This window comes from Vulpes lagopus, chromosome 1, assembly GCF_018345385.1.
Source record: "Vulpes lagopus strain Blue_001 chromosome 1, ASM1834538v1, whole genome shotgun sequence".
Taxonomy (NCBI): domain Eukaryota; kingdom Metazoa; phylum Chordata; class Mammalia; order Carnivora; family Canidae; genus Vulpes; species Vulpes lagopus.
The window spans coordinates 181971988-181985079 of NC_054824.1; the positions used below are offsets into that span (position 1 = coordinate 181971988).

Genomic DNA, 13092 nt, shown 5'->3' on the forward strand with positions numbered 1-13092 from the left:
CACACACGCCCCCTCTTAATCCCCACTACTATTTCACATATTTTTCTTTACCTGTTTTCCACACCCTCCCAGCACTGTTCCTATAGGATGTTTACACATATCCTAATGCTATATATATATATATATATATTAATGCTATTTATATTAATACAACTTCTTAATATTAAATAGGTGTTTATTATGCCCTGGTTATTAAGTCCTTTATGCAGACGTCTATTTGCTTTTTCCAAGTCTAGTTGGCTCCACTAACAGGATATGATTACTTTGAAGTTCTACACGAGCCAGGGCATAGAGAGTCCAGGGCTGTCTGCCTATGGCAAACAGGTGAGATAGCTCCGTGAGTCCTCTTGCTTTGCACTGGCCCCGCAGATCACTGTCACCATGTGCTGCAGCAGAGGGAGTAGGACAAGAAATAATTAAATATTGCACGCGACAGGTCTGAGCAGGTCTTCTTGTTTAACAATGAGGCTTCGGCCAGTCGCTCCGTCCTATGATTTCGATAATGTTCTGATAATGTCTGCATATGTACAATGCAATAGACAATTGAGGTCATTGCTCATCTACTTTAGGAGGAATCACAAAATGTGATGGAAGGTGTCAACCAAGTACCGCAGACATTTCGTACCGTCGCCTCTAAATATTCAAGTAACTTCACCTATCTACCTTACCTGATGCGTAGAAACAGTCTCCATGGAAGTATTTTTCCTGTACTGCTTGTATTTATATAAGTCATTACAGTGTTGTAGTTTTTTTTTTTTAAGGGAATGTGTCCTTTAGATATTAGTTAGATTTTAACTAGGCTATTTTATGTGGATTATCTTTCTAGGTGTTCCCCCGTGGAGATTTTTAGTTAAGTTTTTTGACATTTTAAAGATAATTGAAAACCTTTTTAATTTATGAAATCTAGTAGATATGGTTTATTGAAATTAATGTCATCTCAAGTTGCATTGCTGTAGTTCCTGAATATTCTCTTAAGGACATTAACTTAAATTAGGAAGTGGTTTGTTGTTTTTGAAAGTTCATGTTAGTGTGCTTCCGTAAGATTTATTGAGTGCCTAAGTAATTTTCATGTGACTTATCATGTTGACTGGAAGTGGTACAGGGACTGAAAAATCTGTTTATAGGGATTTTGTGACTATGGGAATAAGTTTACTCTCATATTGAGCGTAAACAGTGATGCTAAACACTTGGAATCTTCTTTCAAAGAGATAAAAGATTGTGTGTGTACTACTCTGTAAAGAAAATGAAGTAAGACATAAAATAAGCTACAGTGTTGCAAAATATCCCGAAAAAGCACCCAGCAGAGGAATTTAGAATCAGATTCTGAGATGAAAGGGTGTAAAGGAAAACGCGTATTCAATTTGAGAAACTTATGGAGCGGAAGCATGAACATGTGATCCATCTTTAGATATTACGTTGTTTGCCACGGATACTAAGTTTTGTTGCATTGAAGATTAAAGGATTTGGGGAAATGTTGAACGGGCCCATGATTAGACCAGAAATACATAGGTGTAGATATACATTTAGAGAGAAGCTATTTTTCTGTTTCCGAGCTATGGAAGCCTCTTCTCAGATAAACACGAAGTCTGTGAGCTGCACTACTTTTTGTTGGATGTCACTGTAGTTTGGTTGACTTTCCTGTCAAAATCATATTCTGTAGTAAATTAAATTCACACACCTCCGATTTTTCTCTAGTATTTGCCTCTGCCATACATAAAGCATGTATCCGGCAAACTATAATTTAGCCTAAATGTCTACATTTAGGGTCAAGTTTATTTTAGCACTTGTAGCACCATTAGTCATTTACTCTGTAGTCCAATCCTGATTAAGATGCTTCTTTATTTAGCTAATGAGCTTCTAATACATACCAATCTTTATGTAACCTCACACATTGGCTAAAAAAATTTCCATGCTGAAAGGTCAGGTGGAGAGGAAAGGATCAATTAATTAATGAGGAAAGCAGGAAGCCCGAGAGTTGACAGCACGGTCTGCAGAGTCAGACCTGCTCAGGTTCAAGCCTGGGCTAGTATGTCCCTGGCCTTGTGAACTTGGCTAAGATACTTGACTTCTTCAGCTTCGTAGGGTGTTGTGATCCTTAAGGGAGAAAATACAAGCAACAGACATAGTATGTACAGTGCCTGGCATACCGTGAACACTCAATAAATATCAGCAATTAATGATAATAAAATATCATTTCAGTGTGATTCCTCAAAAAGCTTTAGAACTCAAGGAATTGTCTTCTCCATTTTGGTAATTTACCCGGCTCTCCTTTTCACCTCTTGGATTAAAAAATTATATACCACATATTTCGTTTAAAGACATTCCCTGAAAAAAAAAAAAATAAAAAATAAAGACATTCCCTGAAAAAAAAAAAAGACATTCCCTGCCTTTTAAAAAAAAATTATTTATTTATTTATTTATTTATTTATTTATTTATTTATTTATCTATCTATCTATCTATCTATCTATCTATCTATTTAGAGCATGAATGGAGGGAAGGGCAGAGGGACAGGGAGAGGGAGAATCCCAAGTAGATGCCACACTCAGTGTGGAGCCCCATGCAGGGCTCAATCCCAGGACCCTGAGATCATGACCTGAAACTAAATCAAAAGTCAGACATTTTGGGGACTAAGCCACCCAGGTGCCCCCCCAAAATTCATTGCTTTTGAAGCAGTTAGAATTAAATTAATATCTCTGGGGTATTTAATATGTATGTGACCTGATGAATAATCTACTGTTTAGAACCATTTCCAGCATACTTAGTCTAGTATTCATGGTTCTTATGTGAAAAAGGAAGCTTCCTGGGGCACCTGGGTGGCTCAGTCGGTTAAGCACCTGCCTTCGGCTCAGGTCATCATTGCAGGGTCCTGGGGTCCAGCCCTGAGTCCTTGGGCTCCCGGCTCAGTGGGGAGCCTCCATCTCCTTCTCCCTCTGCAGCTCCCTGCTACTCATGTTCTCATTCTAATAAATACATAAATAAATAAATAAATAAATAAATAAATAAACCAACCTTAAAAAAATAGAAAGCTTCTTTATTATCCCAACAATCCTTTTTTTTTCCATTTCCATACTAAATATCTCACAAATGATAAATCCGTTCCATAACATGTCCTATATCATTTGTGCTACATATTTTGGTGCAACAAACTGGTAAATCAGAACAATAGAGTATAGCGGTCTGTCGAGTTAGTGACGGATCTAGTACAGGCAACATTAGGATTCCTCTTTTCTTTGTCATCAAATCTACTATTTGATTTCTGTTCTACATTTATTGATCCAATGGCTTCCATCATTCTCAGGAACAAAATTTAATGTCTTTATCATAGCCTATAAGGAGGCTTGCTCCTGGCTTCTCTCCCAAAGGTGTTGTCATCAGAGCTGTTGGATTTCTCCTTTGCATTTACTCCTGCTCAAAACCACTCACCAATTACTTATCGACCATTACGGTATGCAGGGCACTTAGCTACACATCTGTGGCTGCTTCTCTTTCTTCCCATCTTGTTGTGTGACTCTTGCTGATCACCAATGGCCAGAATTTTATTATGAGTCATCATCAGGTTCACCTATGACGGAAATGTCTTTTCAGATCATTGGAGTTATCTATTGATATGGGTATAGACATCTTACAGATTGTAATATTTCCCAGAGCAAAGGACCACGCCTTTTACGTGTTCAAACTAACACCTAATATCACACCAGCAAAACAATATATATTTTTGAACTTACTGAATAAAATTAACTTGTTTCAAGTTCCAAGGAGTTAGGCGTTTATATTGAGAAGGAGCATGTCAAAATCGTTTTAGATATCTAAAAACTTATGGACTTCTTAAAGAGATGTATCATATGAAATGTGTTTACACACTCGAATTAACTTGAACATTTTGAATGTGGCAGTATGCTAAACTATTTATGATTATGAGGATTATTTTTTCTTTCACCTAAAACACAAGAACACAGCCATTTCTATGGTGATATATATTCTTTAATTTTTCTAATTACTTCCTATGGAAATCAACACAATTCTAAGAACTTGATTTAGAAGGAAATAAAAACAAATGAGGAGAAAACTACTAATGGGAAAATAAAAATTAAATAAAAAATTAAAATATTGGGGATCCCTGGGTGGCGCAGCGGTTTGGCGCCTGTTTTTGACCCAGGGCGCGATCCTGGAGACCCGGGATCAAATCCCACGTCGGGCTGCATGGAGCCTGCTTCTCCCTCTGCCTATGTCTCTGCCTCTCTCTCTCTCTCTCTCTCTCTGTGACTATCATAAATAAAAAATAAATTTAAAAAAATTAAAATATTATTTTACATGTGATAGAAAAATGAAAGCTAACTAAACAAGAGGAGGGACAAAACTCCAAATCATGTAAATTAAAAACAATACTTAAGTATGAATTATGAAGGAAAAGTAGAGAACTTTCTACATTAAAAAAGTTTATGTAAATTACACGAATTGCAATTTTCATAAAAGTCAAAATGAGATGTTCTGCACAGGACAAAAGATATGCCTAAGCAACATAGCATATCTGCACAAGGCCACTGAATGTCATGGATTTTAGTAACAAATGAAAGAGCTTAAGTCAACTCGGGGGCCGCTAGAATAAAAGGCTTCGATACTCTGCCTCCTGTGGCCCTTTCCTCCTTTTTTTCTTGCCTCTTTGACTCAAATCGTGTTCAGCTGTGCTGTTTAGTCTATTCAGAAGCATAAGTGTATGCCCTCACTGTTAAAATTTGCTCTATATTTTCGAACAGAATAATGTTTTTCTTGTAATTTCTCAGTTGTTCATGAACCACCCTTAATCCTGTATAATTACTAATACTTGAGACTTGTTTAAGTAAAATGAACTTTATACTGAAACAAATCCTTGAGAAGATTGGCCCAGGAACCCATGTCAGGATGAGCTGAATTCTGGTAAATAATTTTAAGTAAGCTAAGTGAATTATACTTGTGACCTTTAGAGTCGATTGTGTGGTAGGTGGAACATACATTAAAATATTAGATATTTTGCTTCTATAGATGTCACTTTAATAAAATAACCAATTTAATTTTACTTGTGGTTTATCTAGTTAGTGAATAATTTTAATTAACAGACTTCATTGGGATCTATTTACTGCTCTTTTAAGAGTTCTTCCCACAGGTGATATGCTATAGCATGACAATGAAGATCAGTAGCCTGAGATGATAGTATTTTTTTCTTTGTCTTTGACTTGCACAGGGCCTCCCCTCGTTTTCGATCCAGGCATCTTTTCTAGATCATTCCTCCATCTGTGTACTTGCTTTCCTATGACCCCAAATCATTGTAAATGGTGCCTTGAGCATAGCACCTGCGCTTAAAGGCTGCCTAGTGTTCTCAGTGAGACTTGCTGATGATCTTCCTGCTCCACCCACCCCAAAAGGCAGGAAAGCAATGAAATCAGTAATGTTCTAGTTTGTAATTTTAAAGACCAGTTATATATAAACATATTTATGATGGGAGCAAGTAGATTATTCCACAATATGCATGATCATTGTAGGATCCATTTAAGAATAGGCAATACCCCAAAGTAGAATTTCTGTGATATCTTGTCTTTTTAAGAAAAAGTTTTGGTGGGTACTTGCAAGCTGTCAACATTAAATTTACACATCTGAGATGATTAATCTGAAAGATCACAGAGACCATGTTATTCTTGACCATGATAGGATTCCTGCTATAGTTTACAACAAGTGATATAACCTCTTAAGTTTTATTTTGCAAATTACAATGCTGATATTTAACCTACCTCAAAACTTGTTGAGGATCTGTGAAATACTGAGTAAGTGCCCAAAATAAAATACTGTTGATTGGCTTTTTATTAAAAGTTTCCTCATTAAACCAACCTGCCTTCTGTAAAGTCACAGTACTTAAAAACTCAGGATTTTCCATTAGGAAAGACCTGTCAACAAGAATTTGTAAGTATAATTGCTTAGCCTCCATTATTGGTGCTTGCGATAAAGAGGTTTTTAATTTTTCTATTTTTTATTCTGCCTCAAATCTCGGTTTATTGACATTATTTGCAGACTGTTTCACCATTGCTTGAATGCAGATGTTGACTAGATGAGTTTAATTGTCCATTTCTCTAATTTCAGAGTTGTGGTTTGAAAAATGGCTAATTTTAATTGTCTTGCTTATTACAAATGAATATTGGAGTATAGTTGAGGGTAACAAATATTTCATGAAAATTGGCTAACGTCTGGAATAAATTACCTGTTTTGTGTCCAGTAGCTCCTACTTTGGTGGTACCCTTTGAGAAATTTTTCATTTTTGGAGGCTACATCTGACTAAAACAACTACAGTTCTTGGCACGTTGGGATAGTAAGAATTGTTGGAATGTTTTGATGAACTGGCAGCAGCATGTTTGCAGTCTATTTACAAGTTATTCAATACTCATGTGCCGCTGACCTAAAAATAAGTCTTAACTACTCATCACGGCAGGCCGAGGGAGGCCTCTCTACTTGTTCTTACTTCAAAAGTTGGAATTAGTTGCTCTTTTCACTTGATGTAACAAAACCATACTTGTGAAGTTTTATCAAAGCTGTAATGTAATCTCTGCTTAAATTGTGCTGTAAATTTGGTGTTTGGTGATCCAGAGGCAGGTAGCCTAGAGGAAGAGCACACTTGAGTGTCAACTAAAGGAAGTTTCTCTGGTGGCCTTTTCACACTTCTCAGCATTAAACACATTTCTTGTACTTTTCAGTTTCCTTTTTCACCTCATTTTACTTCACCCTGCCCCCATCTTGCTTACCCCTCAAGCCTCCAGATGGCTTTCATTAAATGGTATTTAGGGCTGATGAATTATCATCCTTGAATGTCCTTCTCAATATGCCACATTTAGGACACATGTTTAATTTTCTAAAACACTATCCTAATCTGGATGACTAATTTGAGCCACTGTCCCCACTCTGAAACTCAGCATGCACTGCCAGTCTTCTCGCCGCGCCCCCATCCTTTTTTCCCCTGATCCCCCACCACACCTTACAAAATTGAGATCAAAGAAATCTCGTTCTGCGATTGTTAATTTAAGGATTTAAAAACCAATTTTAATACTGCTTCACTAGTTTTGGCCTTTGAAGTAAGTAGACTTACGGGTTTTATTCTGCAAATTGCTGGTGGTCATGAAACCATTCATGTTATGTTTGTATTATGTTATCAACCAAATAACGTTTGGAAAAAACACCTAATTTCTTTTAATAAGCCCTCAGATCTGTTACTGCATCTCTCATTTGTGATGCAATAGGACACTTTGCCTGTATTAAAAGGGCCAAGAGTAAATGCCTTTTTTGTTGAACATGCCTATAGAGTTGGCAGTTAATGCTGAAATTTGTCAAATAGCCCTTCCAAAATTATACCTGTGAAGTATACAAAAAAATAAATTGATCTACTTAATTTCTATTCAAAAAAAAAAAAAGAAAAAGAAAAGAAAAAGTAGAGAACTTTAATGAGGGGCCATTGGGGGGCCCAGTCGGTTAAGCATCTCCCCTCAGCTCAGGTCATGATCCCAGGGTCCTGGGAATGGGCCTCATATCAGGCTCTTTGCTCAGCTGGGAGTCTGCTTCTCCTTCTCCCTCTGCAGCTTCCCCTGCTTCTGCTCTTTCTCTCTGTCAAAGAAATGAATAAAATCTTAAAAAAAAAAAAACCGCAATGAGAAAGTAAGAAAATATTTGATACAATATAAATTTTAATAATATATACTTTAATAATTTGATAATTATGATTTATATATAATATAAATGATACATAATAATATATAACATATAATACACAAATACTTTTTATATTAAGGAGTAAGCCAGGGAACATCATTGAAGACTACTGGGTCATACTCATCTGATGATACTTCTTTTTTTTTTTTTTTAATTTATTTATTTATGATAGTCACAGAGAGAGAGAGAGAGAGAGAGAGAGAGGCAGAGACACAGGCAGAGGGAGAAGCAGTCTCCATGCACCAGGAGCCCGATGTGGGATTTGATCCCGGGTCTCCAGGATCACGCCCTGGGCCAAAGGCAGGCGCCAAACCGCTGCGCCACCCAGGGATCCCCTGATGATATTTCTGAGGGGAAAAATTTTTTTTCAGATCAGAAAATAAAACCTCAAGGCAGGAAGGTGCCTTAAATACTAGCGCACCTGTTATTTTATTTGATGCTTGATTACTTTTCACATCAGTTCACTATCATTTGGGAAAGAACTTTATGATCTTGTTAATAGCCATTACAAAGAAGGGGGATGAAAACATGCCTCACTCCCCTGCAGACTCAATCCAGTTCCCATCACAGAAATAAAACTGGATTTTCCAACATTCCCACCAGCCCACTTGATAAATCCATCCAATCGATCCACGTTAGCTCTCATCTCATTTGATTTCATTTATTTCCTTCTTGAAAACACTCTCTATTCGTAACTCTTGTTGACTTCAATTTCCCTCCTACGTAGAAAATTAAGTCACCTTTGCTGTCCCTCTCCTTTAATATTTATTCAACTTCAGGATTCTATCCTGGGCAGTCCTCTTTTTTTATGACTGGGGATCTCCTTCACCTTCGTAGCCACAATATCCATCTCTATGCTGATCCAGAGCCTTAGCCCGAATGCACATCCTGAGCTACCAACCTCCACCTCCACATATTACTGAACGTGTTTACATAAAAGTCTCAAACATACCAAATTTTCCTGTCTCTTTTGCTTTTCTTTCTCCTTTAGCTTGGTGAAAGCCTCCATAATCTACCTAACTGTAATTGCCTAGTATGTTAAACCATCAACCTGAACATTTTCCTTTTGACTCAATCCCTGCCTTTCTTACTTGCAAAGATCCACAAAGTCTTTTATATTATTTTTAAGGATCCACAAAATCTTGATAACTACTTTCAAATATTTCACAGACATTTTTCATGTCTTTTTCTTTCTTTCTTTTTTTTGGTACCATTTTCCTCATGTAGAACATCATCTTTCTCAAATGTTTTTATTTTGGTCTCCTGATGTTCCTGTCCCCAGCTTTGTTCCTGATAACCCATTTTCCATTCTACAACAGGGTCAATAAAAAATTAAAATGCTTCTCCATTAGACCTCCCTTAAGCACCTTTCTCTGATGGCTATCGAAAGCCTGTAGGACAAATCCCAACTTCTTACTCCTCTAGGACTAAGCTAACTGTCCATAATCCTTTAGGTCACAGCTTAAATGTATTCAAGAAACCCTCTCTATTACCTCCTCCACCAGCTGGCCATCAACCCTGGAAGTCTAAATTAGATGATCCCTCTATGTGCTTCTATAGCACATTCTGTCTCATTGATCATCACATTGTATGACTTTTTTTTTTTTTTTTTTGTCTATATCTCACACTGAACTCAGTGTGAGACTGAGGGGGACAGGAAATTTCTACATCTTGGTTATATTTTATCCCTAGAACGTGGCATAATGTCTAGCATAAAGTAGGCACTCAATAAATAATCGTTATCTAAATAAATGAATCCATTTTGGGGAATCCTTTGCAGGCTTGAGATTAATTCTAATAGCTCTCCTTTATTTTATTATTTTTCTTATTTTACCTGAGATTCAAAAACTAATAACATAGTTTTGACACACACACTTGGGCTTTCTAAACATGACATTCAGCGAAGGAATGTAGCTTCAGTGGGGTAAAATGTACTGAAAATTGCCACTTTGTGAATGTTAACTAGCATATATACATAAAATGTATATATGTATTCATGTATGTATATACATATATATGAAATTTGACATTTTCTAAGAGATGTTTGTTTTCTTTTTTTCAGGAGTAAATGTTTCCAGTTCTGGTAAGAATTAATATTTGCATTTTATTTATTTATTTTTTTGCAAACTTTACATATTTAATGTTGATAGAATTTTCTATTATTACCTAGTAAAATCATTTTACAAGGACGAATGTTATAATAATCATTCTTGATATTTTCTTGTTCTTAATATTCCTGCTTATAAGATATAAAGTTTGAAACTACTTGAATGTATCATTTGTATACATATTATTGCGTATAATTTATAGCTTTTCTTAAACTTGGTAATAAATTACATGGCAGGACTCCAATCTCTTTAAATTTTATCGTTACAAACAGTTCAAGTTAGATCACAAAATTTTGTAGCTCAAAAATCGGTTAAGGAATTATCTGAGAAATTAGACTTCTAAACATATTATATATGTATATACATATATATAAAAATGAGAAACTTTGAGTTTAGTAAGATATTTTATCATAATCATGTCTAAGTTCTATTGTCACAATGGAATTAGTAGTCTTAATGAATATTCTAACCCTGAGATAAGTTAAGTTTAAACAATGAAGATGTTAAAAATAACTTCATACATGCTACATGCAAAATAAGAAAATAAGTTATATCACTTAAATGTTATTGTTGTTTAAAATGTATTACTGATTTCTTGATTCACCATATGGTTGACGTTATGCAATAAAAAGGTAAGTACAGCCACTACGATAATTCTCATTTCATAATTCTAATGCAGAGTTCCAGTTAGGTGCATTCAAAATGGTCTGGGAATTGGGTAATTAAAGGAAATATTTGTGTAATTAAAATTCATTCCAAACTATGAAAACAAAGAACTATGTGAAAAATAATAAAACATTCCTGAATCTGTGTAAGTAGTATACTCTCTTATTTTTTAAAAGATGCAATATTAAGATTTTATAGGTGCATGGTATGGCAAAGAAGTTTCATAAAAACATGAAAATCATTAGTGCATAGATGTGATTGGTTTATGCCGGCTCCTCTCATGCATTTTAGCATCTCCGCCTTTTACAAAGGATTAAGTTCATTTCAATCATATAAATTAGCTATTGTTGCAGGAGGGGAGGAAGAAGGGGGTAGGATGGGGAGTGAATGTTTAAAATGGTAGATGACTCATCATCTTCTTGAGAGAGTTCCCATTGTGTCTGAACTGTCAAGCCTCCAAGTGATGACATCAGGTAAGTCAAAATAGTGACCCCAAATGCAAACGAGAATGGCTCTGGCGAATGTTGCCAGCACGAAAATGATCAATGGAAACCAGTGGTATCTCCAAAGTGAAGATGAAGGACAATGTAGAATTGGCAATTGGAGTGTGTGTGTGTGTTTTGTTTTTTGTTTTTGTTTTTTTTTTTTATTCTTATTCCATTGAATTAGGGAAAGTGCATTGAGCTTCAGACATATGCAAGAATATTAAGGCTTCTAGGTAGGAAGGCAGTTTTCTGAACACCGTTTTTTCATAGACCTTGAAGTGAATTTGCTTGGTGAGATAGAATCTTTAGGAATGCTACTCTTCAACGAAGCACAGCACTATTATGCGAGGTATTTGGAGTGATTTTTCCCGTTCGTCTCTTTGTAATTCAAATCTAAAAGAAAAGTGAGAGTGGGTGATAAAGGGACGACATCAGGACATTTCTCTCAGAGTGGATGTATCACCGGAATCCTGCCAACACCAAAGATAGTTTAACCTAAAAACAACAAATGAGAAATTGTTCAAGTCTCTAATGATGAAAGTGTACTAATGTTATTGCATAGAATTTTAAGCTCCTCCCTCTCCCCCTTCCCTGTTCTCTCCCTCTCTTCCTTTCTGCTGTCTTTTCTTCCACCCCCATGCCTCCCTCTTACTCAACAAAGAGCAGATGAGAGAATAAGTCAAGCTAGACTTACAATTTTACAGTGAAGCCAAGAAGGAGCCACTTGCCTTATTACTTAGCTAGATCTGTCGACTTATACTATGGGTGTAAGCTTGTCAGTAAATATGTTGATTTGGGAGTTATTGGGTTACGACCTTCTAGAGACTGAAAATTTTCCTTGGAAAACAAAGATAGTAACAACTGTACTATCACTTTGGATTTCTGTAGCCACAGAAGAGTTCCACATTATTTCATGTGCATGGCCTTGGGGCAGTTCAAGAGGGTATAAGATGTTTTTTTTTACCTATTTAGCAAACATCAATTTCACTTTGCCTTTGGTATTAGGGAATGAAATTAGGACTTCTGTATGTCCTTTCTACTTCCATTTTCTTAATTCCCTATTCAGTAATCTTTTAATTTTGGTTCTTGATTCTTATCACTTCTACTCTTTCCAGTTTCTCCCCTTCTTTCTCTTCCCTTATTCGTGCCATGTTCTCTTACCCATTCTTGTTGAACTGAATTGTTAAAATACTTGTGTAATATCATGCAATTTTTTGTTCATTGAATATTGAAAAACATAAATTTGGCTATTCGTAGAAGCGAATACATAGTAAAGGTAGATGATGTAGAAAAAATACTATAACCTCAATATCCAGAAATCACAATGTGGCACTTTTTTTGTTTTGTTTTTTAATAACGTTTGGTGTTATCTCTGCACCCCCCCCCATTCTTGTATAAAGAAATACACATTGTGAGTAAGAGAATACCCAAAATTTAAAGTACCATAGGGTACTAATGTGCCCTGCAGAAAGCTTTTACCAATTATAGACTCCAGTCAGCTGGGCCTATACCTTTTTCAACACCACCTTTTCGCATGGTTTTTTCTTCCAAGGGGAATTGAAACTGCGGAAAATGTTATTTCAAGTTCTCAAATTGTATTTCTTATATTCTCAAAAAGTTGAAAACATTTTTGTAGACTTGGGCCATTTGTGTACCTGAGACTTTGTTTCCCTTTTACGCAATCTTTGCTTTGACTCTGATTTTTTAAAAAATAATAACTTGTACTTAGGATTTTATCTTTCATTCTTTCTCCTGGAACACTAGTCCTCCTATAATCTCCTTTGGAGTTTCTCTTTCTCTTTTCCTCATTGATAAGCCATATATATATTATATGCATATGTATATGCATATATTTTTTCACAATTTCTGTTGATCGGTTTTCTTTCTGCCTGTGCTCCATCCTTCTGAGAATCTAGCAATTAAATGGGAAGAGGGCAGGGAATAGTTGCTTTCAACTTCACTTCCCCATTTGTATCTTTAGCCTCTGTTCTATAGCTCATTTTGTATCTAAGTCTATGCATCTGTACCTCTATACTTATATTTATATTTATATATATATGCATGTGTGTATATATGTATTGGTATTTACTAACATATACACACACCGTGT

General features: G+C 35.8%; 1 protein-coding gene across 5 annotated transcripts in view; it reads left to right on the plus strand.

Annotated features, from left to right (window-relative positions):
• Window positions 1-13092, plus strand: part of PTPRC (protein tyrosine phosphatase receptor type C) — a 125593-nt gene that overhangs the window by 49791 nt on the left and 62710 nt on the right. For all 5 annotated transcript variants that reach the window (XM_041769415.1, XM_041769420.1, XM_041769428.1 and 2 more), the window contains exon 3: window positions 9786-9806. In XM_041769415.1, coding sequence (XP_041625349.1) covers window positions 9786-9806 — 21 coding nt within the window. The remainder of the gene's footprint in view (window positions 1-9785; window positions 9807-13092) is intronic.